Source organism: Pelodiscus sinensis, unplaced genomic scaffold (assembly GCF_049634645.1).
Source record: "Pelodiscus sinensis isolate JC-2024 unplaced genomic scaffold, ASM4963464v1 ctg72, whole genome shotgun sequence".
NCBI lineage: Eukaryota > Metazoa > Chordata > Testudines > Trionychidae > Pelodiscus > Pelodiscus sinensis.
Genome location: NW_027465834.1, coordinates 403,126 through 430,522, shown reverse-complemented (window position 1 = coordinate 430,522; position 27,397 = coordinate 403,126). Strand labels below are relative to the sequence as shown.

Below are 27,397 nucleotides of genomic sequence, written 5' to 3'. Positions count from 1 at the left end.
TTCTCCAGTAGATGACTTGAGGGGTGCTGTTTTGCTCTTGGTAGGGCCCAGCGCTTTCTTGATGCCGTCGTACATGCCTCTTGTGTTCCCTGATATGGCTGCTTTCTGGATGTCGTTGCTGAGCTGCTGCCAATATTCATTCGCACAGTGTCTGGCAACCTGTTGAGCCTTGCTCCTAGTAGCCCTGAGAATTTGTAGGTTCCTCTGGCTTGGTGACCGCTTGTATTCTGCCAGGGCGGCGCGCTTGGCTTCTATGACTGGAATCATCACAGAGGACTTTGCTTCAAACCAGTCGTGCGTCTTTGTGGTCCTCTTTCCAAAGGTTGCCAGGGCAGTGCAGTGCATTATGTTCCGCAGTGTTTCCCACTTTCCCATGGCAGAGTCTCCTGTCTGTGTGGCGTCAAGTTCCTTCTCAAGCGCTTCTGCGAATTTCTGCGTCAGGTCAGGCTGCGACATCTTGCTGACGTCGATGCGAGGATTTCCTTGTTTCCTTGAACGATAAAACCTCTTCGGGTTCAGCCTGATCTTGCAGCACACTAAGGAGTGGTCTGTTCGCAGTCAGCGCTATGATAAGAGCGTACGTGCAGGATGCAATTGATAGCTGAGCGGCGAACTAATATAAGGTCCAACTGGTGCCAGTGTTTCGAGCGCGGATGTCGCCAGGAGACCTTATGCTGGGGCTTGGTCTGAAAGTATGAGTTGGTGATGCACAGGTTGTAGAAAGCGCAGAGCTCGAGCAGGCGTTGGCCGTTCTCGTTCATTTTGCCGACGCCAAATTTTCCAAGGCACGAAGGCCATGAGTCATTGTCCGCACCTACTCTGGCATTGAAGTCACCCAGAAGGATGAGTTGTTCCTTGTCGGGGATGCTGTTGATGACAGATGTTAGGTTCTCATAGAACCGGTCTTTAGTTTCCAATGTTGCGTTCAGAGTTGGGGCGTATACGCTGACGAGGGTGATAGGGCCCGTGGTGGTGTTGAGACGAAGGGTGAGGAGTCGTTCTGAGCCATTACTGCCTGGTTCTACCATACTCAGTAGGCTATTTTTCACCGCGAAAGCTACGCCATGCTGTCTGGGCTCGTCTGGGGCCTTTCCCTGCCAGTAGAAGGTGTAGTCTTTTTCTTTCAGAATGCCTGAGTCTGCCAGTCGTGTTTCCTGTAGGGCGGCGATGTCTACGTTCAGCCTCAGAAGTTCGTTGTTGATGACTGCTGTCTTTCGTAGGTCGTCAATGTCCCGAACGTCTTCGGAGAGGCCCGTCAACATTGTACGGACATTCCAACATCCCAGTTTAAGAGGTGGTCTCTTTCTCAGTGTTTTGTTGCCTGGTGCGATGGTTGCAGCCTGCCGTTCGGAATATTCCTAATCCCCATGCACCCAGTGAGGAAAGCAGACTGTGGCGGGGCAGTACCTGACTGTCTGGGGGCTGCCCAGCTTGAGGCGGGCGGTAACTGCCCAGTGAGACCCGAAGATCCCTCCCACCGTCGGGAACAACCCCTGGCGCCATGCTCTACGCCAATTGAGCTGTGGCTTATAACCGGTAAACTGTTGCTCCCCGTGTTGTTTCCGCGCTAGTAGCGCTAGCGAGGCTGGAGTGTCCTCTCCAGGGTTGCGAGATATGTTGGTAGTCGGATACTAGCCAGGGCGATGTAATATGGAGGAACAGGCTATTGCCCACGTAGCGGGTCCCCCCTCTCCACGTCGTCGATGGATCCAAAGGAACAGCAGGGCTGCTACAGTTTGGCATCGGCGCCGTCGCAGGAGTTGCCAGAGCGAGGCTGCAAGCAGCGTCGAACTGTCTTAGGGACTCCGGAGTCGGAGTCCCTAAGACAAGATAGCTAATTTAGACCCCATCATTCTGTATGTACAGTTGGAATTATGTTTTTCCATGTGCGTTACTCTGCATTTATCAACATTGAATTCAAGATCAGTTTTGAATAAGTTGAACAGTGCTGGTCCCAGTACAGACACTTGGAGCACACCACTATTTATTTCTACCCTTTGTTTCCTACCTTTTACAAGAAGTACCTGGCCGTGTTTTCATGATCATCTAACAATTCTTCAGTTATTTGAATGACAAGTCTTTTGTTATCATAGTCTCCCTGCCTCCCTCTTTTTATAAACAAACTCCTTGCCCCAAAGGCAAATCTGGGAGTAGCCCAAGCTCTGTTGCAGTTGCGAGCGGCATCTAAGGCTAGGGTATGGGCTTTAACATGCCTCAGGTATGAAATTCAGGGGGTTAAACTTCAGCAGGGCTATAGCTCCCTAGCCTCCCCCTCCCAATGGCTCTTCTGTCACCCGGGCAGCCTGGTCCTGGTAGCATGATTCTCCCATCTGAAATGTCTACAGTTAAAGGGGAAAGAGAATGGGGATTAGCAGTCCTGCATGTTGGACAAATCTCAAGTCCTACAACTCTTTCTCCTTTTGTGGCACTCGGCTTTCCTGCTTGTCTCACTGGCAAGTGCATACTCACCTTTTCCTCCTTTGAAATCCATTCTCTTGTCTTTTTTCCCAAATGCTCTGTGAACCTATTCTTTGGATAAAGACAGCACTGGGAGCTCTGGAGAATTATGTTGGAGTGTGTGATACACATGTTTGGGTTTGGTTTCAGGTTTTGCCAGGAGCAGCAGATAACTTCAACAGCACACGGAAACAGTCAGTGGGTGCTCAATTCCGGGTAAAGTATTCGTGTTTTGCTATACTTTTTTAGTAACATGCAAGGGACTGCCAAAATAGCCCCAGTGCACCCAAGCATATACAATAGAACTCCTGGCACATGGATAAGGGATTTCTACGAGCTACAATTCCAGACAGTAATAAGGGGTAAGTTTTAGTTTGTACTGCTCGGCAGGACCTCCCACTGTCACAGCCCAGGCTGGCACCACTGAACTGTTCAGGATCAAAGATCCAGGAAGGTCTAATTATTCGGTTTGTTCATTATCAAGGGTTCAGGATGGTAACCCTAGCCACCATCATTCCTGCCTTGGAGAAGGGAGATTGACTGTCCACCCTCAACCTCCGGGATGCATACTTTCAAATCACAATACATCCGTCCCACAGATAGTTCCTGAGGTTTACAATAAGAGACCTACACTTCCAATACAAAGTGTTGCCCTTCAGGCTCTCTACAGCCCCAAGGGTCTTCTAAAAAAATTCTGGCAGTGATGGCAGCCCACCTAAGGAAAGGGGGCATCACCATATTTCCATACCTCAAAGACTGCTTAATTAAGGGCACCACGGCATGTGACACAGAACAGGCAGTAGCAACCACCAGAGCGCTGTTCTACTCTCTGTGCCTACAGATAAACCTCACCCCAATCCAGAGCATAGAGTTCATAGGAGCACACTTGAACTGCACAAAAGTGCAGCACAGCTTCTCAGCTATCAAGGACCTAGTGGCTATAGCACAAACTAGTCCATCCATAATGGCAAGACAATGCCTGCAACTACTAGGGCACATGGCGGCAGCCATGTTTGTAGTACCACACGCTCAGCTGCACATCAGACTGTTACACGCTTGGTTAAGGACGGTGTACAGGCCACACATACACCATATAAACAGACACCTTGCCATGCCAAACAAAATAAAGTCCACACTCACGTGGTAGACACTGCATCACAATGTGTGCAGCAGGGTACCTTCCAGCGACCATCTATAACACTAACAATCATTACAGACACCTCATTAATAGGCTGGGGAGCTCACCTGGGCAAACGTAGTACAAGCCCAATGGCACAGGGATGAGGCCAACAAACACACAAATTTCCTTGAACTCAGGGCAGTGCGCAATGCCTGTGTTCACTTCCAGCCTATAATTCAGAACAAAATGGTCCAAATATTAATGGACAACACTACAACAATGTATTACATCAATTGACAAGGGAGAGCACGATCTTATCAGTTATATCAGGAAGCTGTGAAACTGTGGGAGTGGTGTATCCCGAGGAACATAACACTGACAGCTACCTACCTTCCAAGCAAGGACAATTCCCTGGCAGATCCTTTCAGCGGAGACTTCTCTCACAATCGCAAGTGGGAAATCGACTCCACAATACTGAACCATCTATTCCAGAAATGGGGGTTTCCCTTGCTAGACTTATTTGCCACCCTCAAAAACAAGAGGTGTCCATACTGTTGCTCGAGCAGGCATAGGCCTCTGATCCTTGGGGAATGCATTCAGCATAAAGTGGGAAGCACTCCTCCTGTATGCATTTCCACCATTCCCGCTGATCCAGCACATGTTCCTGAAAATCAGGCAGGCTAAAGCTGACAAGACGTGCCACTTACAAAAAGCCCCACATACGGGCTCACCACCTCCACTGGTACAGGGAGTGCCTTCACCATGCTCCCGTAAATTACATCACTCTAGTTGTATAGACAAAGTGTAGAAATTTTTTCTCACTCTCTCACACCATTGTTACTATGAACTGAACATGGCAGTGGGCAGGAGAATAGATTTTCATCACATCAATCATCCCCAGTGGGATCAGTGGCTTCATGGCACTCCACTTGACATACCATGGCATATTCATCACCTTCTCGTCCCCCTCCTTTGGTGGTAATCGAGGCAGATCTAGCACATGATGATGAGAACTTACCTCAAATCCAATTCAGAGAGCTCTTCACTGGCCCCACAGTCCTCTGTGATTCCAGATGAGGCAGATGACCTAAAACAATTCCAAGAATTATTCAGATGAGTGGCTCAGTCTCAGAACATTACACTCCAAGAAGTACAAGACAAACAATAAAAATTACTTAAAATACTCCAACCAGCGATATCCTCAAAAGATAGCATTACCCATCCATGAGGCTTTCATGGAGCCATTGGATGTACTCTGGCAGACACCAGCCTCTTCCCCCGCCACCAACCTGACAGAGGATAGAAAATACTTTGTCCCAGTAAAAGGGATGGATTTTCTCTTCTCACATCCTCACCCAATTCATTGGTCATGGACTTGGTTCATCACAAATCAAAATACCACCCCCGGAATTCAGAATGGTGACTCTTGCATCTATTGTACCAGCACTGGAGAAAGGGGACTGGTTCTCAGCCTCGACCTTCAGGATACATATTTTCATATAACCATACATCCTGCCCAAAGGAGATTTCTCAGGTTTGTGATAGGACAAGAACACTACCAACACCTGTTCATGGCCCCTCAAGTATTTTCCAAGATGGTAGCTGTGATCAAAGCCTTCCTCAGGAGGCAGAGCATCATTATTTTTTCCTGCATCAGCAAGTGCCTAATCAAGGGGCCCTCACGTCAACAAACAATAGCCATGACAAACACTACCAGAGATTGCTTCTCCTAACTGGGCCTCATTATAAATATCCACAAATCTATCCTACAGCCTTTCCAAAAGATAGAAATCATTGGGACACTCCTAGATGCAGTGACAGCAAAGCCTACCTCACTGCAATGATTCCAAACGTTATGCAACCTTATCAGGGGAGTCAAACATACTCCCTTCACCACATCACGCACATGTGTTCAAATGTTGGGACACATGGCAGCCACAACCTTTGTCGATTTATTCATGAGACTACATATGCACTTCTTACAGTCCTGGTTTGCAATTATCTATATCTCCAACCAACACAAACTCGCAAAGCATCTCACACTCCCACCATTAGTCCTACAATCTCTAGACTGCTGGACCTCTCCAAGCAATCTGCTAGCCAGCATACCTTTCTATTGCCCAGACCCATCAGTAGTGATCACGAACAATGCATCACTTCTGGGCTAGGGTGTCCACTGTGGCATGAAAATGGTACAGAGCAGATGGTCTCAACTTGAGATGCACCTCCATATCAACATCCTGGAACTCAGGGCCATCCACAAATCGTGCACTAACTTCCTTCCCCTTATAAAGGGCAGAACCATTTGTGTCCTCACAGACAACACACCCTCTATGTTCTACATCAGGGGTGGCCAACCCATTCCAGATGAAGAGCCACAGTAGCAGTGGAGACAGCATGAAGAGCCAGGGCAAAGTTATTGAGCCAAAAAAAAAAAAAAAAGGCCGCACTGGGGGAAAATAGGTTCTGGTACACCGTCCCACGGCTGCTTTTTTGTTTGTTTGTTTGTTTTGCTTGTTTAACAGCTTTTCCCCTGGTCTTCGCAGCCCTGCCTCCCCCCCCCCCCCCCCCCCAAAAAAAAAAAACTTTGCTCCAGCTCTTCACACTGTCACCACTGCTATTGTGGCTTACAAAAAAAAGCACTGGGAAGGGTGAGAGGTGCAAACTCTGGGAGGGAATTTGGGTGAAGGAGAAAGTAGAGAAGAGGATGCTGGCTCAGGCTGGAGAGTGTTGGGCTCAAGTGGAGGTTTGGGGGGCTGAGCAAGATGCAAGCCAGTGGTTGTGAGGGTGCAGGAGTTTGTGCTGGGGTACATGAGGGGCTCTGGACAGGGAGGCTGGACATATGATGGGCTCAGGACACAGATTTGCAGTGTGTGGATGGTGCAGGAGTGTTGTGTCAGAAGACTGGGGATGTGGGGGTGAAGGATTTTGGGGATGTGAGAGGCTCTGAACAGGGGGTTCCAATGTAGGCTCAGGTTTGGGGTCTGGAGGCTGCAGGAATGTTATGACGCTGTGGCCAGATGGGGACTTGGCCCCAATTGGGGGCTTGTTGGCCAGGCTTAATTTTTAAATAAAATATGTCAAACACAAAATGTTTCAGTGTTGTCTTTATTTATGAGAGGGATGGGGAACTTGTTTTGAGTCAGGGGTCACTGACCCACAGAAAAGTCAGTCGGGCCATACAAGTGAGAGGCAAAATAACAACCCCTCCAAAAAAAACCAAGCCTCACTAATGTGGCCCCAACTATGCTGGTGGGGGCAGCAGACAGGGTGCTGGGGCAGAGTACTCGTGGGAGGAGAGGGTCTGGCCAGGGGAAGGGGACAGACACAGCTGGGGCCAATACCTGGGGATTCCAGGTCTCAGGAAGCACATGAGCTGCTTTTCCCCTCCCCTAAACAGCTGGTTTGCTTCCTGAAATGCCCGGTCTGTCGTTCCACCGGGGACTTCCTTTCCCCCTCTGCCTGCCTGCACAGGGTGTGTATGTGTAGGAGTCCCAGGACTGCATGCCAGCTCCAACTTCTCAGGAAGCACGCATTCTTCCTCTGCTCCCCACAATAGCCGCGTGCTTCCTGAGAAGTTGGAGCTGGCATACAGTCCCAGGATTCCTACTCCCTCCCCCATCCTCTCCTGTGCAGGCAGGCAGCAGGGGGAAAAGTCCCCAGTGGTGCAACAGACTTGGCATTTCAGGAAGTGTGCCAGCTGGGAAGGGGAAGAGAAGCCTGCTCTACCCCAATCCCCCTCTCCTCCCCTTCCCCAGAACCAGGCACCCCTTCCCCCCTCCGCTCTACCCCAATCTCCCTCTCCTTCCATTCCCCAAAGCCAGGCACACATCCCCTCCAACCCAATCCCACTACCCCTGCTCTAATCTAATTCCCGGGTCCTGGAGCCACCGCCCCTACAGCCACGTGTCTCCCTCCAGGTGCTGGGGTACGCACACTGAGCGGCTGGCTTTGAGCATGACCTGGGCAGGACACCGTGCACAACCCAATCCCCCTCCTTTCCCCCTCCCATTCCCCAGAGCCAGACAACTCCCCTCCCTGCTGTAACCCAATCCCCTCCCCCCCCCAACCTTCTACTCGGGTCCCAGAACCAGAGCCGCTGCGCCGCATCCGGGATGCCATGCACACTGTCCCCTACACCCGATCCTCCTCCCCTCCCCTTCTCCAGAGCCAGGCGTCTTTCCCTCCCCCACACACACCTTATTCCCGGGTCCTGGAACTGCTGCTGAAGCCACTGCCTGCGCTCAGCAGCCAGCTGCTAGCACGTGCAGGCTGACACACAGTGTGCGACCCGTCCTGCACGTGCTGGATATGATGTAGTGCACTGGGGGCCATGAGCAGAATGGTGCGGACCGTGAGCATGCATGCGGCTCACAGTGGCCCAGCTGTGAGAGCGGCTGATCTGAGCCTGCTTCATTTGCACCTTGGAAATGTCTAATTTACATCCCTCTGCCAACAGGGGTGTAGTTTAGACGTAGCCTTGTAGAGCCGCAACATGGTCTTCCCATCATACTTTTGCGTAACATTATGCCTTACAGAAAGGATCCATACCTACCACCACTCTAGTAGATGCAGTCCTTGCTTCTTCACATTAATGACTCCAATGCCACCACCCTGTGGCAGATACTGCTACTTAGTCACCAGAGTGGAGCACCCACAGGGACACCATTCAAAGGAGAAGTTATTCACCCTGTGAATTAACAGTGGTTTTTTGAGACATTTGTCCCCATGGGTGGTCCCCTCCTCTCCTCTACTGGGAGTCCTTTATAGGATTTCTGGTAGAAAAAGAACAGAGAGAGGATCACGCCACACGTATATCTAATGGAAGAAAACAGAGTGAGAGGGCAACTGCGCATGCATGGCACAGGAAAACACTACTAGGCAAAATCTCCGATCAGCAGTGTGAGGTAGCACACCAGGACCTGAGTGGAGCATCCACAGAGGAACACATCTCAAAGAACCATAGTTACTGCACAGGGTGAATAACTTCTTCCTTTCAAGATGTCATAGAGGTGACATATTCAATGTCAGAGCTAATTACAAATTGTAACATATAAGGTTTAAAAACATCGCAACAGACCGTTCAAAATGAAGTGGGCAGTTAACACTACTATAGTCCTAGCACAAAGGAGGGTGAGTGAGTTACAAATTATCATAATGAACCCCAAATCAGGAAATTATTTGGCATACTGAGCTGCTAATCCATGTCTCTGCTTCTTACTAGCATTCCCTATCAGTACTGATGGAACGAATGTACTCTGCTAACCCACACTTTGTGCGCTGCATCAAGCCAAACAGCCGGAAGGAGCCAGGTGTGATTGACAGCCAAGTGGTGCTGGAGCAGGTGAGTGAGGAACTGTCTCCTTTGCAGGGCAGTGTGGATCAGAGAGCAGCCCTTCAATCAGATCCTGTCAGTAAGGAGCCATCCTGTGAAACAACAGCTGGGGCTGAACACAGCTGGGACTGGGCAAGACTAACCCCTTTGTAAGGGTGGGGTTTGAAGACCTCAATGATCAAGGCTCGCCGAACTGCCAGCCACGCTGTCCAGCGATCGTTCTGCGCATGTGCGGATCGCCGAAACCCGGCTCTTCCGGGTTACAATCTACTCGCCACAGGCGAGTAGATTGTATAATTTGTCGAGCCCTGTCAATGATCACTGAAATCTTACTCTTTCAGCAATGAAGGGGGCAGGAGCAGAGAAGGCATAGCTCTTTCTCTACTTAAACTTAGGGTGGTTAGGATTCACCACACTCCAGAGCACTGGCACCAAAATCCGTACTCCAGCCTCTCCCTCTACTACTTTTTTCTAAGCACCACAGAGCTGCCTCCCAGGGCACTAAAATTCTCCCTCCCACACTCCCCCATCCCCCAATCCTTAGTAAGATACACAGATGGGTGCAGTGTCCCTAGGATTCAAGGTCTCAACCTCAGATTGTACTTTCCCTGCTGCGGTGATAGCTCTTCTGAGGAGAATCGTTTTCAGGTCAGTTATACGGAACAAGCTGGGTCTTGAGGTACAGCAAAATGCATTGTTAGGAGGTTAGGTCCATCAATACTTATTAGCCAGGATGGGTAGAAATGGGGTCCCTAGCCTCTGTTTGTCAGAGGCTGGAATTGGGTGACAGGATGAGTCACTTGATGATTAGTTGTTCTGTTCATTCCCTCTGAGGCATTGTTATGCTACTGGTGGGAAAGTAGATTACACAAAATGGAGATGTGATTGGAAAACAGCTTTGGGATCTGGGTGGATAACCAACTGAACTTGAGCATCAGCTGTAATGCCTTGCCTAGGAAGGTTGATGTGAATACGTGCACATGCAGGGTTTGGTGAGCAGAAGTTAGGGAGGTGTTATTTCTTTTGTATAATACATTGATGAGACCATTACTGGATACAATTTCATTTTATTAAGTAGCATATGAAAAGCCTTTTGCAATACACTTCCTCTCCACAATCTAAAACAGCAACATCCAAATAATGCATGTAATCTTATACCTATACAAAAGATTTTCCTGGAGGATGATACTCTGGCATCCCACAGCCCTTCCTTCCCCTTTCCCTAGTGCTGCCACGCCGCGCCAGGCTTCCCTTCATCTCCTGTGCTTGGCAGCTGGGAGGAGAGCACAGGGTGTGCAAGGCCTCGGAGCAGCTCCCAGCTCCCACAGCAGCCTGGAGGAGAGCGCAGAGCATATGAGGCCTCTGAGCAGCTCCCCCCGCCCCGGTGGCTGGGGGCAGAGCAGGGCCTGACGCAGCCTTGGAAGGGAGAGGGGGGAGTTAAGGTTAGGTCGCGGCAGGACGGGGGTGAGAGAAAGGGCCAGGGCTGGCACAGATGGAGGTAGAAAAGGGGGCCTAGGTTGGCGCTGCTGGAGGAGGGAGAAAGGACTTGGGCTGGTGCAGCAGGAGTTGGAGATGGGAGGAGAGGGAAAAGAAGCCCGGGCTGGTGTGGCCACAGCCCAGCCCTCCCTGGTGGCGGTGGCGGTGGGGGTGAAGCGTGGGCCATGGCGAGGCCGCAGAGCAGCCCCCCTTCTGCCCTTCCCAGAGGCCTGGTGGCTGAGAATCCAGGGCTGGCACATTTGCTGGCCCGCCCTGGTGGCCAGGGGGAGAGCCGGTCCTGCCTACCCCCACAGACAAGAGTTGGCGTGTGTAGTGAGCAATGGGCACCTTCCCCTAGTACACATAATATAACAGTCATAGCCTAATATTCTTTTTTGGCACAATGCTAAAAAGGCAAAAAATGCCACAGATTTGATTGTTATTTGGGTCTGAGGAAAAGCTAAGCATTATTTTTGAGATAGTGACAATTTCTTTTTGACACAACTGAGGTAAAAACCATCATGCTTTCGGAAGCTGGAACATTCTAAGAACAAAAGATACTGGTATAGATGTTCCAATACTTCAATTTACAAGGGGAGAAAATAAGATCTAAAGGAACTTTTCCATGTCTCCCTTATGTGACAGCAGATTCCATGGCTTGAAATCTTAACTGTGTATATGCCTTACGTAACTTTGAGTTTGTTAGTCCAAAACATGAGCTGTCTTCAAAGTAGAAAACCAAAAGACACTTAGAATTGTGAATCATAGCCAGATATTCTTTGTAATATCTGTCTTTGTCTGTTAAATAGTTGATTAAGTTGATTAAAAGATCAACATTAAGAAAAAACCAAGCCTAGTTGTGATAAATTGAAGGCTCTTATACCATGGAAATAAGCAATACACAGGCTGTTCCTCCATTTTCTGATGGTGAAAACGGAGCCATCTTTAATCTGGAAGAGTACAGATTTTAAACCAAAATAAAAAAAGCAGTATATGCTCTTATACTTAAAGAACATCCACTTTAGCATATAAAAATCGCAAGTCTCCTCAAAAAAATTATTTTGAAGAATCTAAAGCCTAAATATGGCCCTTTGCCAAACTGGGGCCTCGTACAGCATTGGTAGTATTATTTTAGCATTCACAATTTTCATTGTTGGGCAATTGTGTTCTCATCATATGAGAAGGTAAAGCAGAGCATCCCATGAACAGAGCTGAGGGCCACGTTATTTTATTAATCGTACCTTGAGTGGACTGTATAGTTGTCTGCACTATTGGTGCTTTCAGCAGGCAGTTTCTCAAGTATAGGAATATCATTATGCCCTCTCTGTGTAGATGGGCCACTAGAATCATAGGGCTGGAAGAGACTTCAGGAGATCATTGATTCCAGCCCCTGCCCAAAGCAGAGCCAACCCCAACTAAATCATCCCAGCCAGGACTTTGTCAAGCCAGGACTTAACCACCTCTAGAGATGGAGATTCACTCACTTTCCTAGGTTACCTATTTCAGTGCTTCATCACCTTCCTAGTGAAATAGTTTTTCCTAATATCCAACATAGACTTCCCCCACTACAACTTGAGACCAATGCTCCTTGTTCTGCCATCTGTCACTACTGGGAACACCCTTTCTCCATCCTCTGAACCTCCCTTCAGGTAGTTGAAGGTTGTTATCTAATTCCCCCTCACTCTTCTCTTCTGCAGACTAAATAAGCCCAAATCCCTCAGCCTCTCCTTGTAGATCATGTGCTCCAGCCCCCTAGTCATTTTGGTTGCCCTCCGCTGGACCCTCTCTAATGTGTCCACATCCTTTCTATAGTGAGGGGCCCCAGAATTGGATGCAATACACCAGATGTGGCCTCACCAGTGCCGAATAAAGGGGAATAATCACTTCTCCAGATCTGCTGGCAATGCTCCTCCTAATGTACCCTAATATGCCATTAGCCTTCTTGGCTACAAGGGCACACTGTTGACTCATATCCAGCTTCTCATCCACTGTAATCCCCAGGTCCTTTTCTGCAGAACTGCTACTTAGCTAGTCGGTTCCCAGCCTGTAACAATGCTTGGAATTCTTCTGTCCCAAGGGCAGGACTCTGCACTTGTCCTTGTTCAACCTCATGATATTTCTTTTGGCCCAATCCTCCAATTTGTCCAGGTCACTCTGGACCCTATCCCTACTAGAGCCAGTATTTGGAAAATACCCTTGGTTACAGTGGAAAGGCCAAAGGGCAGGACTTTGTCTTGAAAATAGTCCTGTGCTATTGTATATAGCAGAAACTTCTGATGCAATGGATGGATGCATATGTGAAAATATGTATCTTGGAGGTTGAGGCCTGAAAACCAGTCCCCTCTCTCCAATGTTGAGATTATGGTGCTTAGTATAATCATTTTGAATCTTTGTGTTTTTAAATATTCAGTAACCTTAAGTCTAGAATAAGTCTCCATCCACCTGTCTTTCTCGGCATGAGAAAATACTGGGAATAAAGCCCTTTCCCACTGTTCTCTGCTGGTATAGGTTCTGTGGCTCCCAGGGATATAAGATAGTTCATATCTTTGCACAGTAGGTGTTCATGAAAGGGGTCCCTGTAGAGGGATGAGGAAGGGTGATGGAGTACCCAGTTTTGATGATTTCCAATACCCATCTGTCCTTGGTGATGGACTACACTTTGGAAAACGCAATCCTAACTAAACATATAAAATGATGGGGACTAAATATGTTTATACATGGGGGGGGGTCAGGTGGGAGACAGTGCTCACATGGAGCAAGTTTAAAAGCTAGCTTCCTGTGCGTGCTGGTTCCCACCTGCTCCCAAAGCTCCCCGCACTGCTTCCTGTGTCACAGGCAACAGTGCTGGGGGAGGGGCAGGTGGCTTGGTGGGAGCCAATACATGCAGGGAGCCGGTGCTCATGAGGTGCCAGCTTTTAAGCCAGCTCCCCGCAAGCACCTGTTCCCGCCTCCCCTCCATCCCCACTGCCTCTGTGGCTCTGCCTCTGTGGTGCCATGTGGCTCTGCAGAGCTGGCATGTGTGGAGAGCTGGCTTTAAAGTTGGCTCCCCACATGTATCCGCTCCTGCCAAGCTGCCTTAACCACCCTCTCCCGCGCTGCTGCCTCCCACAGAACCAAGCTGGTACATACAGGGATCCAGCATGAAAACCAGCTTCCCATGTGTACTGGCTCCTGCCTGCCCCCCTCACCACCTATGCTGCTTCCTCTCTATCAAAGGTAGCAGGGAGCTAACTTAGGTAGAGTTAGCCTAAAAGCTGGCTCCCCATGGGCACCGGCTCCTGCCTCGTCCCACCCTTTGCTACCTCTAATGCATAGGCAGTCTGGGGAATATGCGAGTGTAATTAACCAATAAGCCCAGGCTTATCAGTTTATCATTTATATGACTACATGCTAACATCCCTACTGAATATTTATGACTCTTCTAAATATTCTTTAACCTCTCCTTTCCATGTTTTGGCTTGTGATCCTTCCATTTGTTGTTAATATTAATTGTGATGAGTGTCTGGGCACCATTAACCTGTATAATGAGGACTGACGCAAAATAGGGATTGAACCCATCAGTCTCCTTGATAACCCCTGTTTTAGCTCTTCTTCCTGGCTAAGTAGAAAACCTACACTTTCCTTCATCTTTCTCTTGCTCCAACTCTGTTTTAAGAATCTCTTATTGCCTTTTATGTCCTTTGCTAGGGATAACTCATTTGGTGCTTCAGCCTTCCTGATTTTGTTCCTACATGCTTAAACTATTCTTTTGTACTCTTCCTTATCAATTTATCCTTGTTTTTTATTTTTGTCGGATTCTTTTTTGACTTTCAGTTCATTCATTCAATAGATAACTTCACTGATGGAGCCATTTTGACTTTACTATTCTTCCAATGTTTTCTTCACCTTGGGGTAGTTTGCAGATCTGTCTTTAGTACTGTACCCTTGAGAAAATGCCAGATTGCCTGAACTCTTTTATCCCTTGTATTTTCTTCCCATCGACCTTCCCCTACCACTTTTCTGAATTTGTTGAAGTCTGCTTTTTTGGTCTCTTGTCCTTATTCAGCTGCCCTCACTTCTTCCTTTGTTTCAAACCACAATATCTATGATTTCATCTTCACTTTTCCCCCAATTGCCTTTCACCTTCAGATGCACAGCCAGTTCCTCCCTCTTGTACAACAGTTATCTCTTGGTCAACCAGAAGTTATTGGTTTGGTTACAGGAATTTTGGTTTGAACTTCTTTGGTTTATGCTGTTCAGGAAGCTATACTCAGATCATCATAATGGTCCCTTCTGGCTGTAAAATCTGTTAATCTCTTTTTAAATCTTATTGTGCTCCCTCCTCAGCTCAGATACAATGGATTACTGGAGACCATACGTATTCGGCGAAACGGCTTTGCATGGAGACCCTCTTTTGAGGAATTTGCAGAAAGGTTTGTAAAAATCATGAAATGTTGTTTGGGGAAAATTGGTTGGGGAGTAATTCCTATAATGTGGTGAGGGAAATGCCAGTCTAATCAACAATGAATGAAATGACCTGATTAAAAAGTATGAAAAAGTCCTAAGACAGTGGGTATGGTATGTGTGGGGCATGGGGAAGGTACTGATTTGGGACATCCGTGCTGTAACTGGGGACATTGGTTCACCTCAGGACATCAGAGGCTTATTCATCCTTTTAAAAATTGGTTTGTTTCTTGCAGATATCGAATTCTCTTAATTAAACCAGATGTCCCCCTCACACGGGAGAGGTAAGAACTTTCTTCTCTGCCCTCTGTAATAATGAGTAATGAGCAACACAGGAAATTTCTGAAGAGCAAAATTTGTTGAACCAACTTGGTTGCTCTTGTGAAGGAGTTGCAGACTGAGTAAGTGAAGGAAGCAGTATGGAAAGGATCCTGCAATGAAGGAACTGTACATACCTAAACAGAGTGATTTGGGGTTTGAGAAAGCATTTGATAGAGTGATGTATGGAATTTTTCTCCCCCAAATAATTCATATTGACTTGAATAGGAACTTTGTCACACAGAAGAGAGACTTCCAGCTGAAGGAGAAAAGTGATGATTGGAAGGTTACCAGCTTTGTTCAGTGTGTCTCTCTTCCAGAATCCTCATCTCCCCCAGTTCTTTATTGATGATGTGGTTTATTTGTGTGTGTGTGTGTGTGTGTGTGTGTGTGTGTGTGTGTGTGTGTGTGTGTGTTGCCTTGTTGGCAAAAACCTACTTTTTGTGGGCAAAAACCTACTTCAGCTTCTGCCCAAATAAATGTGTTAGTTTTTAAGGTGCTACAGGATTCCTTGTTGTTATGGCAGTGGGTATGTCTATTGTGTAATCCATCCTGCTTGTGCATCCTTCTACTGTTCAATGATATACTTTATTCCGAATATCTGAAACAATGTACAGATGATATAACTCTCCTATACTGCTAGGATATCATGATGCAGAACTCCTTAGGCTGCGATGGCATTGATATTTATGATGGACTCTTGGAGCCCCAGGCCTCTCTTGATGTGGCTGTGTAGGACCTCATTGAGTACTTTGACACTGGAGATTCTGTTTTGTTAATCTTGAAAAATGATTTTTCTTTTTTACCAGCAGCCTAATGAAACCATACATTAGTTTTCTTTTCTTTACTCAGCGCACAGTCAACCCGTAGAACTCCTTGCCAGAGGATCTTGTGAAGACTAGGACTTTAACAGGGTTCAAAAAAGAGCTAGATAGATTCATGGAGGTTAGGTCCATAATGGCTATTAGCCAGGATGGGTAGGAATGATGTCCCTAACCTCTGTTTGTCTGGAATAGATGACAGGAGAGGGATCACATGACGACTGCCTGTTGTGTTCCCTCCCTCTGGGTCATCTGGTATTGGCCACTGTCAGCAAACAGGATACTGGGCTAGATGGACCTTTGGTCTGACCTAGTATGGCTGTGCTTATGCTCTAGTTCTGTGGTCACCAACTGGTCGATCGGGAGTAACTGGTCGATCGGGAGACCTCGACCAGTCGATCGTGAGGCATTCGGGCCTCCCCAACCCCCATTTTCCCCTCACCCTCGAGAAGCCCCACTACCTACCTCCAGCGTAGTGCCAGCTTCCCACGGAGTGGATGGAAGTCCTGCCTGCAGCTTCGCACCATGTCCGGAGGTTCCAGAAGTGCGCTGGCTGCTCCCCTCCCACAGCTCTGTAGCGTGCTGGGCACGCTGCGGGAGGGGGCATCGGCCCTGGAGGAGCAGTGCAGCAGCTTCCCTGTGCCACAAGAGGGGTGAGTCGAGCGCAGGTGTTTCCCTGCATCACGGGAACCGGGGTTGACCCTGGAGTTTGGCCCTGGGGCAGGTGCGCGCGGGGGTTTGGCCCCGAGGCAGGCACCCATGGGGGTTTGGCTGTGCTGCGGGAGGGGAGTTTGGCCCTGGGGCAGGCGCCCACGGGGGTTTGGCTGCTCCGGGGGAGAAACACGCCGACCCCGGAGGAGGCACGCACCAGCTTCCCTCGGGGGCAGAGGGGAGAGAATCCTGGGAGGAGGCGGGTGCAGGGGACTCTCTGCCCCCACTGCCCCTCTGTTCGCTCTCACTAGCCCCTTCTCCCCACTGCCCAGCCTCCTGTTCCCTCTCCTCACTCCCCAGTGCCCTGTTCCCTCTCCCCTCTCCCCTGTTCCCTCTCCCGTTCCCTCTCCCCACTCCCCAGCCCCCTGTTCCCTCTCCTCTCTCCCCGCTCCCCTGTTCTCTCTCCCCAGTCTCAGAAACCTGTCCCCACTGACACCCTGTTCCCTCTCCCCTCCTGTCACCCTGTTCCCTCTCCCCTGTCCCCAGCCACAGAAACCTGTCCTCACTGGCACCCTGTCTCCTGCCGAAACACCCACTAGCACCCTTCCCCAGTACTATGTCCCCTGCTCCCACAAACACAGTTGGGGCCACATTAGTAAAACTGGGGGGGAAGGGTGGAGGAGGGTTTTTTTGCATCTCACTTGTGTGGCCCCAACTGACTTTTCTGTGGGTCAGTGACCCCAGACTCAAAACAGGTTCCCTGCCCTTCTCAGAAATAAAGACAATGTAGAAACTTTTTGTGTTTGACATAGTATTTTATTTGAAAATGAAGCCTAGCCAACAAACCCCCAGTTGTGGCCAAGCTCCCATCTGGCCACAGCATCATAACACTCCTGCACTTCCCTTTCCCCCAGATCCTATATCTGAGCCTATCATACCCTGGAACCCCCTGCCCTGAGCCTCTCACATACCCCAACCCAAATTCCTGAACCCTCACATCCAGAAGTCTGTGGCTTGCTTAGTACCCTAACCCTACATCTGACCCCAACACTGCCCGGCCTGGAGCCCCCTCCCCGAGCCAGCGTTCCCTTATCCACCTCCTCCTGCATCCAGATTACCTCCCAGAGCTTGCGCCTCTCACCCCTTCCCACACCCAAATCCCTCATTCCCACCCTGGAGCCTACACATCCTGTCTCAACCCAGCAAGGGTATGGCTAGACTGCAGGAGTTTTTCAGGATTCCGGAGATATCCCTGAAAAACTATTCTGCATCCCAGGGATGCATTTATTCTTCCACTTCTTTTAGTGGAAGGGCAATCATGATCTTTCGGTCACCCCTATATTCCTCTTTCCACAAGGAATAAGGGGGCTTCCAAAGGAAGGGGTTTTTCTGACATTTGGTCCAGATAGGCCAAATGTTGGAAAAACTTCTTCCTACAGAAGAATTGAGAAAAAAGCAGCAGTATAAGGGTTGGGGATAGCAAGTGATGGAGAGGAGGAGAATAGAGAGGACAGGGCTTCAAGGAAGGGGCGGGGTGGTAGATCTTGACTTGTTCAGTCATTTAAAAAGTGACCTTGGGTATAAAAAGGTTGGAGTCCACTGCTCTAGTTTATTTGTGTCCACTGCTGTAGTTTATTCGTGGCAGTTGGCCCAGACTGGTGAATTTGCGGATGTCATGTGATAATCATGCTCTGAGATATTCCAACAAGTTCTTGGAATGCATCAGAAACTTTTTTTTTTTTTTAATTTCAGAAGGTTGAGAAAGCTACTAAGGAGGAAGCTGTTCTAGATTCGATTTTAACAAATAGGGAGGAACTGGTTGAAAATTTGAAAGTGGAATGCAACTTAGATTAAAGTGATCATGAAATTATAGAGTTCATGAGTCTAAGGAATGGTAGAAGGGAGAGCAGCAAAATAAAGACAGTGGATTTCAGGAAGGCAGATTTTAGTAAACTCAGACAGCTGGTAGGTAAGGTTTTATGGTTTAAAAAAAAAAAAAAAAAAAAAAGCAAGACTAAGAGGAAAAAACAACCAAAGAGTTTTTCAGAAGTCCTAAAAACAAACTATTCCTCTGCATAGAAAAAGATATAAAGTATGGCAACAGACCATGTTGTCTTAACTATGAGATCTTACATGATCTAAAAATCAAAAAGTAGTTGTATAAAAAGTGGAAACTCCGTCAAATTACAAAGGATAAATATAAACAAACTAGCCAGTTAGCCCATCAGAAAACGGGATTTTCAGGTCTCTCCTCCACGTCCTATTCCCTTTCTATCTCAGACTTGTCTCCTGAGCCTCCGGTCTGTTGCTCCGTCTCTCTCTCCCCTCCTCTTACTGCCTCTTCCTCTCTTTCTCTCAGCTCTCCTCCGTCTCCTGCCTCTCTCTCTGTCTCTCTCTTCTCCCTCTCCTGCATGGGGAGCGCAGAGCTGAGCGGCTGCCTATGAGCTCCAGCTGCCCCCCTGCACCATTTCCCTTCACCCCAGCACTGATCCTGCAGGCTCCCAGTTGTCATCCACCTCTCCCTCCCTCTCGTTCCCCCACCCTGCCCCCGGCCAGGGTCTGTTCACTGCCAGGGGCAGGGCTTGGCTGTGTACGTCACCTCCCACCGTGGCACTCGGCTGAGTTTTGCGCCGCTCAGCCAGGCCACCGTAGGGGAGCAAGCAGCCGTCTGGGCCCCACACTCCACATGCAGCACAGGGATCGCGGAGCCCAAACGGCCACTTGCTCCGCTTCCTCCACAGCGGCGGCCAGGCTGAGTGGCACAGAACTCAGCCGAGCACCGCGGCGGGAGGCAACAGCGCCCCCCAGAGGTAACACACAATGCTACAGTGTTACAGAGTCACAGACTTTGGGCTACTATATACAGTAAAACTCCAATTGTCCGGCATCCAGTGGTCTGGCACTCCCGATAGTCCAGCACCAACTGGAACCCGGAAGTGCTCCGTCAGCTGCTTCAAGAAGTTGTTAGTCAATTACACTACCGCCGGCTGGATCCACAGGTGACACGCTCTTTCCTCTACTGCCTCTGGCAGAGGCAGGTAAGGGTGAGGGGGGGCAGGGAACCGCGCGGCGAGGGCCGAACCCTGCGCTTTTGCAAGGAGGCAAAGCCTGCAAGCGGTGGGGGCAGAGAGGGGGCGAGAGGCAGGCAGCTACTTCAGGAAGTTGTTAGGAGGTAGTGTAATTGAGAACTATCCACAATGACTCCAAGATCTCTCTCTTGAGTAGTTGAAGCTAATTTAGTCCCCATGATATTGTATATATAGTTGGGATTATTTTTTCCAATGTGCATTACTTTACTTTTATCAACATTAACTTTCATTTGCCATTTTGATGCCCAATCACTTAGTTTGGTGAGATCTTTTTGAAGCTCGTCACAGTCTGCTTTGATCTTAACTACCTTGAGCAGTTTGGTATCATCTGCCAATTTTTCCACCGCGCTGTTTACTCCTTTCTCTAGCTCATTTATAAATAAGTTTAATAGGAAGGGTCCCAGGACGGACCTTTGGGGGGACCTCACTAGTTACCTCTCTCCACTCAGAGAACTTATAATTTATTCCTAACCTTTTTTTCCTGTCTTTTAATCAGTTATCAATCCGCAAAAAGACCTTCCTTCTTATCCCATGATGACTGACTTTACTTAAGAGCCTTTGGTGAGGGACCTTGTCAAAGGCTTTCTGAAAATCTAACTATATTATATCCAGTGGATCCCCCTTGTCCACCTGTTCGTTGACCTCCCTCAAAGAACTCTAGCAGATTAGTAAGGCATGTTTTCCCTTTACAGAAACAATGTTGAGTTTTCCCCCAACAAATTATATTCATCCATGTGTCTGACAATTTTATTCTTCACTATAGTTTCAATTTGCCCAGTACTGATGTTAGCCTTACCTGTTTATAATTGCCAGGATCACCTCTAGAGCCCTTTTTAAATATTGGCATCACATTAGCTATATTCCAATTAAGTATGGAAGCCGATTTAAAGGATAGGTTACAAATCACAGTTAATAGTTCTGCAATTTCACATTTGAGTTTTCAGTACTCTTGGGTGAATGTCATCTGGTCCTGGTGACTTGTTACTGTTAAGTTTATCAATTAGTTCCAAAGCCTCCTCTAATGACACTTCAATCTGTGACAATTCCTCAGATTTGTTACCTACAAAGGACGGGTCAGGTTTGAGAATCTCCCTAACATCCTCAGCCATGAAGACTGAAGCAAAGAATTCACTTAGTTTCTCTGCAATGACTTTATCATCTTTAAGTGCTCCTTTTGTATCTCAATTGTCCAGAGCCCCACTGGTTGTTGAGCAGGCTTCCTGCTTCTGATGTTCTTAAAAAACTTTTGTTATTTTTTGAGTTTTGGGTTAGCTGTTCTTGAAACTCCTTTTTGGCTTTTCTTATTACATTTTTATACTTAATTTGGCAGTGTTTATGCTCCTTTCTATATTCCTCGTTAGGATTTGATTTCCACTTCTTTTAAAAAAATGCCTTTTTATCTCTCACTGCTTCTTTTACATGGTTTTTAAGCCATGGTGGCTCTTCTTTAGTTTTTTTACAATTAAGAAGGGAAATTCCCAACATAGCTTGCTTCATTGCCCTTTCAGCTAGCAATAGTCGCTGCTCTTCTCTCTCTGTCAGTGTCCACGTTTCGCTGCCATACAACATGGCTGGCAGCACTGTTGAATTGAAGATATTTGTACGTGTGGTCTTATCGATTTTTCCTTTTTGAGGATGTACTTGATGGAATTGAATGCACACCATCCTGCCTGAATCCTTCACAAGAGTTCTCCGTTCAGGTCTTGGCACATACTTCTTGGCCCAAATATATGTACTGTTCCACTTCTTCAATTTCTTCTCCTGTTATCATTATTCGGGCTTTTCATAAGACGTCTGATCTCATGTATTTAGTTTTTCAGCAGTTCATTTTCAGACCAACCTGACTGCTTTTCTTGTCAAGTCTTCGTAACATGCTCTGCAATTGGTTGGTGCTTTCGGCAATTAATACAATGTTGTCCGCGAATCTGAGATGGGATAATCGTTCTCTGTTTATGTTGACACACCTCGTCAAATTGATTTTGTTCATAACCATTTTGAGGCATGCAATGAATAGTTTCGGTTAAATTGTATCTCCTTGCTTCATGCCTTTCTCAACTGGGATATGGAGGGGAGTTTCGAGGAGAGTTAAATGTTGTTATATTATGGTCACTATTTCCCAGTGACCATAATTTTTATAGCTACCTCTTGGACCAGATCCTGCGTTCCAGTCAGGACTAAATCAAGAATTGCCACTCCGCTTGTGGGTTCCTGTACCAGCTGCTCTAAGAAGCAGCATTTAAGGTGCTGAGAAATTTTGTGTCTGCATTTCGTCCCGAGGTGACATTTACCCAATCAATATGGGGATAATTGAAATCCCCTACTATTATTGAGTTCTTTATTTTGATAGCCTCTCTAATCTCCCTTAGCATTTCATAGTCACTATTACCGTCCTGGTCAGGTGGTCGATAATATATCCCTACTGCTATATTCTTATTAGAGCATGGAATTACTATCCATAGCGATTCTATGGAACATGTTGATTCATTTAAGATTTTTACTTCATTTGATTCTATATTTTCTTTCACATCTTGTACCACTCCCCCCTCCTTTCCCCTCCTCTCCCCCCCATGATCTGTTCTGTCCTTCCAATATATTTTGTACCCCCGTATTATTGTGTCCCAGTGACATTCCACTAGGTTTCTGTGATGCCTATTATATCAATATCCTCCTTTAATACAAGCCGCTCTAGTTCACTCATCTTATTCTTTAGACTTCTAGCATTTGTGTACAAGCACTTTAAAAACTTGTCACTGTTTATTTGTCTGCCCTTTTCTGATGTGTCAGATTCTTTTCTATGTGAATGTTTCTCGTCTGATCTGGCCCATGCTTTAGTCTATTCCATCCTCTCTTCCTGATTAAAACCTAAAGAATCTCTACCAATAGACTCTCCTCTAAGAGAAGTCTCTGTCCAATTCACATGCTCCTCTGCACCAATCGGCTTTCCACCATCTCTTCATTTAAAAGCTGCTCTGCGGCCTATTTACTGTTAAATGTCAGCAGTCTGGATCCACTTTGGTTTAGGTGGAGTCCATCCTTCTTGTAGAGGCTCCCCCTATCCCAAAAGTTTCCCCAGTTCCTTATAATTCTAAACCCCTCCTCCCTATACCATTGTCACATCCATGCACTGAAACTAAAGTTCTGCCTGTCTACCTGGCCCTGAGCATGAAATTGGAAGTATTTCTGAGAATGGCACCACAGAGGTCCTAGATTTCAGTCTCTTTCCTAGCAGCCTAAATTTGACCTCCAGGACGTCTCTCCTACCCTTCCCTATGTCATTGGTACCTCCATGTACCACAACCACCGGCTCCTCCTCAGCACTACACATAAGTTTATTTAGATGCCTCTAGAGATCTGCAACCTTCGCACCAGGCAGGCAAGTTCCCATACGGTTCTCCCAGTAATTGCAAACTCAGCTATCTACGTGTCTAATGATCAAATCTCCCATTACTAACACCTGCCTTTTCCTAATGACTGGAGTTCCTGCCCCCGGAGAGGTAACCTCAGTGTGAGAGGATACACCAACATCATCTGGAAGAAGGATCCCAACTATGGGATCATTTCCTTCTGCTCCAGCTGGATGTTCTCCTTTCCTGAGCCTTTCATCCTCCTTAACAGCACAGGGACTGTCTGACCGGAGGTGGGACAATTCTACAGTGTTCAGGAAAGCCTCATCAGCATACCTCTCTGCCTCCCTTAGCTCCTCCAGTTCAGCCACCCTGCCCTCCAAAGCCCATACACGGTCTCTGAGGGCCAGGAGCTCCTTGCACGAAATGCACACATACACCACCTGCCCACAGGGCAGGTAATTATACATGCTACATTGAGTGCAATAAGCAGGATAGCCCCCACTCTGCTGCTGGGCTTCTGCCTGCATTCTCTCCTACAGCTACCTTGGTTATTGATAGGGTTTTTATTTAAATTAGGAAGTTTTGGTTATAGTTTAATTTAAAGGTTCTTCTTCGAGTAATGTCCCCATGGGTGCTCCCCTGTAGATGTCTGGGCTGGTCCCAGTAATGCAGATAGGAGATTTGTAAGCAATGGTCCGCTGGACCGCGCATGTGCACCTGCCACCTCATGCTGTTTGTGCTGTTTCTGAGAGCGTGGTTCGGCTCCCTCCAGTTCCTCCTAACCATCCTGAGTCACAGATGGAGTGAGCTCCCTCTCCTCAGGAAACCTGACAGGAATTGAAAACATTGTTGTAGTTAGTTAGTTAGTTATAGTATTTTTTATAGATCATTTTAGTAGTGGTAGTTGTACTTTGTTCTTGATTTAAAAAAGGAAGAAGAAGAAAGCAAGCGACATGAGTAAACTGCATCACTTCAAGTATACCGGGATCCCCAGTTTTAAAAAGCATGGCTCATGCCGGGAGCCTATGCCTGCCTTGGACGGGCACTCCCGTTGCATTCGGTGCCTTGGTGAAGGGCAAATGCTTCTTCAAGTGACTGCTCATGTCCATTCCATGTAGATGTGCACGCGATTTCAGAGATTTTTTTCCTTTAGCAATACCCGTGGGGCCAGCAGGGAGCCCCGTGGAGTGGCACCAGTATACCTGCCGATATATATCCCTGCTGGCCCCCCCCCGCCCTCTCACTTCCTTCTTACTGCTGTGACGGTCCTTGGAACGTCTCTCAGATCTTGCTGAAGCTGCTAGGACTTAAATAATTCTCTAGTTACCCATTATCAGTTAAAAGCTGTAAATTGAATTAAAGTAGTTATCTGTGTGTGTTTGTCGCTGCAATGCGCTGTGTGCCCACGGCAGGGCATGCCCAGACTGCAAGAATTCAAACCTTGCAAAAAGTGCCACCAACCCATGCCCTGTGGCAATCTGCATTCATCCTGCCTGAAGTGCCTGGGAGAGGCTCTCTTCTCAGAGGCCTGCAAGATTTGCAAAGCTTTCAAACCCTGCATGAAGCAGGAGAGAGCCTTGCGCCTCAAGATCATCCTCATGGAGGCATCCCTAAGACCGGCACTGGCATCAGATCCAATACCAGCATCTCAGAATGCACCTGTGTCGATGTGGGAGGCTTCGGCACACTCCTGTGCCTCCCCAACACCGCACAGGCCTCGACACTATTTGCAGTCCCCGGTGCTGCAGAAGAAGAGGCCTAACAGAGGTAGATTGCCTCCGAGGCGTGTGCCCTCCGTACACCCCTCAGTGGGGCACGTGGCACTATCATGCGCCGAGCCCAGACCATCATGGAGGAAGGAGACAAGGAGGAAGGAGAAAATTTGTTCCTCTTGGTTTCTGAGGACAGGACAAGGAGTAATGGGCTTAAAGTGCAGCAGGGGAGGTTTAGATTGGACATTAGGAAAAAATTCCTAACTGTCAGGGGGGTCAAATATTGGAATAAATTGCCAAGGGAGGTGGTGGAATCTCCCTCTCTGGAGATATTTAAGAACAGGTTAGATAGACATCTGTCAGGGATGGTGTAGGTGGAGCTTGGTCCTGCCTTGAGGGCGGGGGGCTGGACTCGATGACCTCTTGAGGTCCGTTCCAGTCCTATTATTCTATGATTCTATGATTCTATGGTCAGGCAGATGTTTATCTCTGCACCGGGAACCCAGACCACTGGAGGATTTCCCAGAACCCTCCACTCTGGAGGCCTTCAAGGCAGCCAGGGACTTGATTGAGTCGTCCCTCTCGCTTCCCACAACGCCGACCCATGCCAGAAGTGGCCTGCACCAACCGACATTGAGGGCATCTGACAACATAGTCCAGGACACCAGAAAATACCACTCAGTGCAGCCCACAACTCTGGCACCGACCTAGGCACCGACCATGACACCGGCAACTGCTTCAACCCTGGTACCAGACGCAGCATGGGACATAGCACCGGGCCCGTCACTGACACGATGCCACCGTGTGGTATCATCCTTGGCACCCAGCTCCGCGGCTCCTACCTCCAGCCAGAGCTTATCAGCACCGGGCCCGACTATGCCACCCCCACCTCTCCAGCACCACGGCAAACCTGAATCAATGGCCAGACACGCTCCGACATCGGCAACCTCAGAAACGCCGATGGCCCCACCCTGGTCGGCTTCGGAACACTCGACTGACTCGGAGGCAGAGTCAACTTGGTTGTCAAGAGGCTCCAGATCCTGCTCCTGGTACTGGTCCCACTCACGGCACTGATCGCAGCACCGCAGCTCCTCTGCTCACCACCATCAACAGAATTGGGCACAGCCGGTTCCGATGCCGGTGATGCAACAAACCTGGCCCCCACAACCTCTGAATCAGTGGCCATTCTAGAGCCCCTGGGCCTACCATCAGAGCCAGGGTTCAGGTTCTTTGAGGGCAGGGTCAGTCATCTCGGGGCCTCGGGCCTCTCCATCAGCGACTCCCCTGGCTTGATCTCCGATGCCAGCGCAGTTGCTACCTTCCAGTCAGGCATCCCCGAGACCGTCGGTAAGTGGGGCTCCACCAAGCTCGCCGCCACCACCACCATCTGTGTCTGGGACTTGGCAAGCCCTCTTGCAAACAGTGGCTCCCACAAAAGTGGCCCAAAAGGGGTCGTCATCCCCCCCAGACAAGGCCTTAGGGGATACCCTTCCATCCATCCCCTCTATGGGCACCAGGGCCCACCAAGACTTCCTTCGCCGACTGACACAGAGCCTGGAGGTCCAAGCTGAGAAGGTGTGCAGAGATTCCGACCCCACAGTGGATATCCTCCAGTCCGACGCCCCCGCCAGAGTGGCCCTGGTGATTAATAAAAGGGTGACCAAGATCTCCAAGGCCCTCTGGCAAACCCCAGCCTCCATACCACCAACAGACAAAAGGGCTAAGCGGCGATATTTTGTGCCTCAGGAAGGCAATGAAATTTTAGTAGTTCTGTTCTCTCACCCGCCCCCGGGCTCACTGGTGGTGCAGGCTATCAACCAGAGGGAGAGACTGGGGCAACCGGCTGCCACCCCCAAGAACAGGGAAGCCAAAAAGACAGACCTTCTGGGCAGGAAGGCCTACGCGTCCCGGGGCATCCAGGTCCGTATTGCCAACCAGCAGGTGCTGCTGTCACGGTACGCGTACAACACCTGGGCCTCCATGGACAAGTTCACAGACCTGCTCCCAAGAGACTTCCGTCCGGAGTTCAACACCCTCCACGAGGAGGAAAAGGCAATCTCCAGGGTAGCACTTCAGGCAGCCCTCAATGTAGCTGACGCCACTGCCCGCGCCATGGCCACAGTAGTAGTCCTATGCTGCAGCTCCTGGCTACAGAGGTCTGGGGTGCCCCCGGAACTCCAAAACACCATCCAGGACCTTCCTTTCGAGGACTCCTCGCTGTTCTATGAACAGACAGACCAGCGCCTCCATGGCCTGAAGGACACCCATGCCACACTTAAGTCTTTGGGCATGCACACACCGGCTACCCACAGGCGTTTGTTCTCGGGCAGGAACACCCTCAGACTGCCTCAACAGGCCCCGTGACCTGATTTCCCCCGCCTCAGGAGCAGGAATGGTAACGGGAGGAACGGCAGACACCAGCCCTGACCTTCTCAGGACCAGGGCCAGGGGCCACCTAACAAACCTTCTGGAACTCTCCAAGGATTTTGAGGGGATGCCCCGAGGCAACATACCAGTCTCACCACTTACTTTCCGGGACCATTTATTCCCTTTCTACCAGGCCTGGCACTCCATTATATCAGACCAGTGGGTCCTGGAAATAGTCAAAGGGGAATACGCCATCCCGTT

General features: G+C 48.6%; 1 protein-coding gene across 10 annotated transcripts in view; it reads left to right on the top strand.

Annotated features, from left to right (window-relative positions):
- Window positions 1-27,397, top strand: part of LOC102461674 (myosin-IIIb-like) — a 181,584-nt gene that overhangs the window by 108,618 nt on the left and 45,569 nt on the right. For all 10 annotated transcript variants that reach the window (XR_012898732.1, XM_075914719.1, XM_075914716.1 and 7 more), the window contains 4 exons: window positions 2,608-2,673; window positions 8,802-8,921; window positions 14,715-14,800; window positions 15,068-15,115. Coding sequence is in view for 9 of the 10 variants with exons in the window: in XM_075914719.1 (XP_075770834.1) it covers window positions 2,608-2,673; window positions 8,802-8,921; window positions 14,715-14,800; window positions 15,068-15,115 (320 nt within the window). In the remaining variant the exon portion in view is untranslated. The remainder of the gene's footprint in view (window positions 1-2,607; window positions 2,674-8,801; window positions 8,922-14,714; window positions 14,801-15,067; window positions 15,116-27,397) is intronic.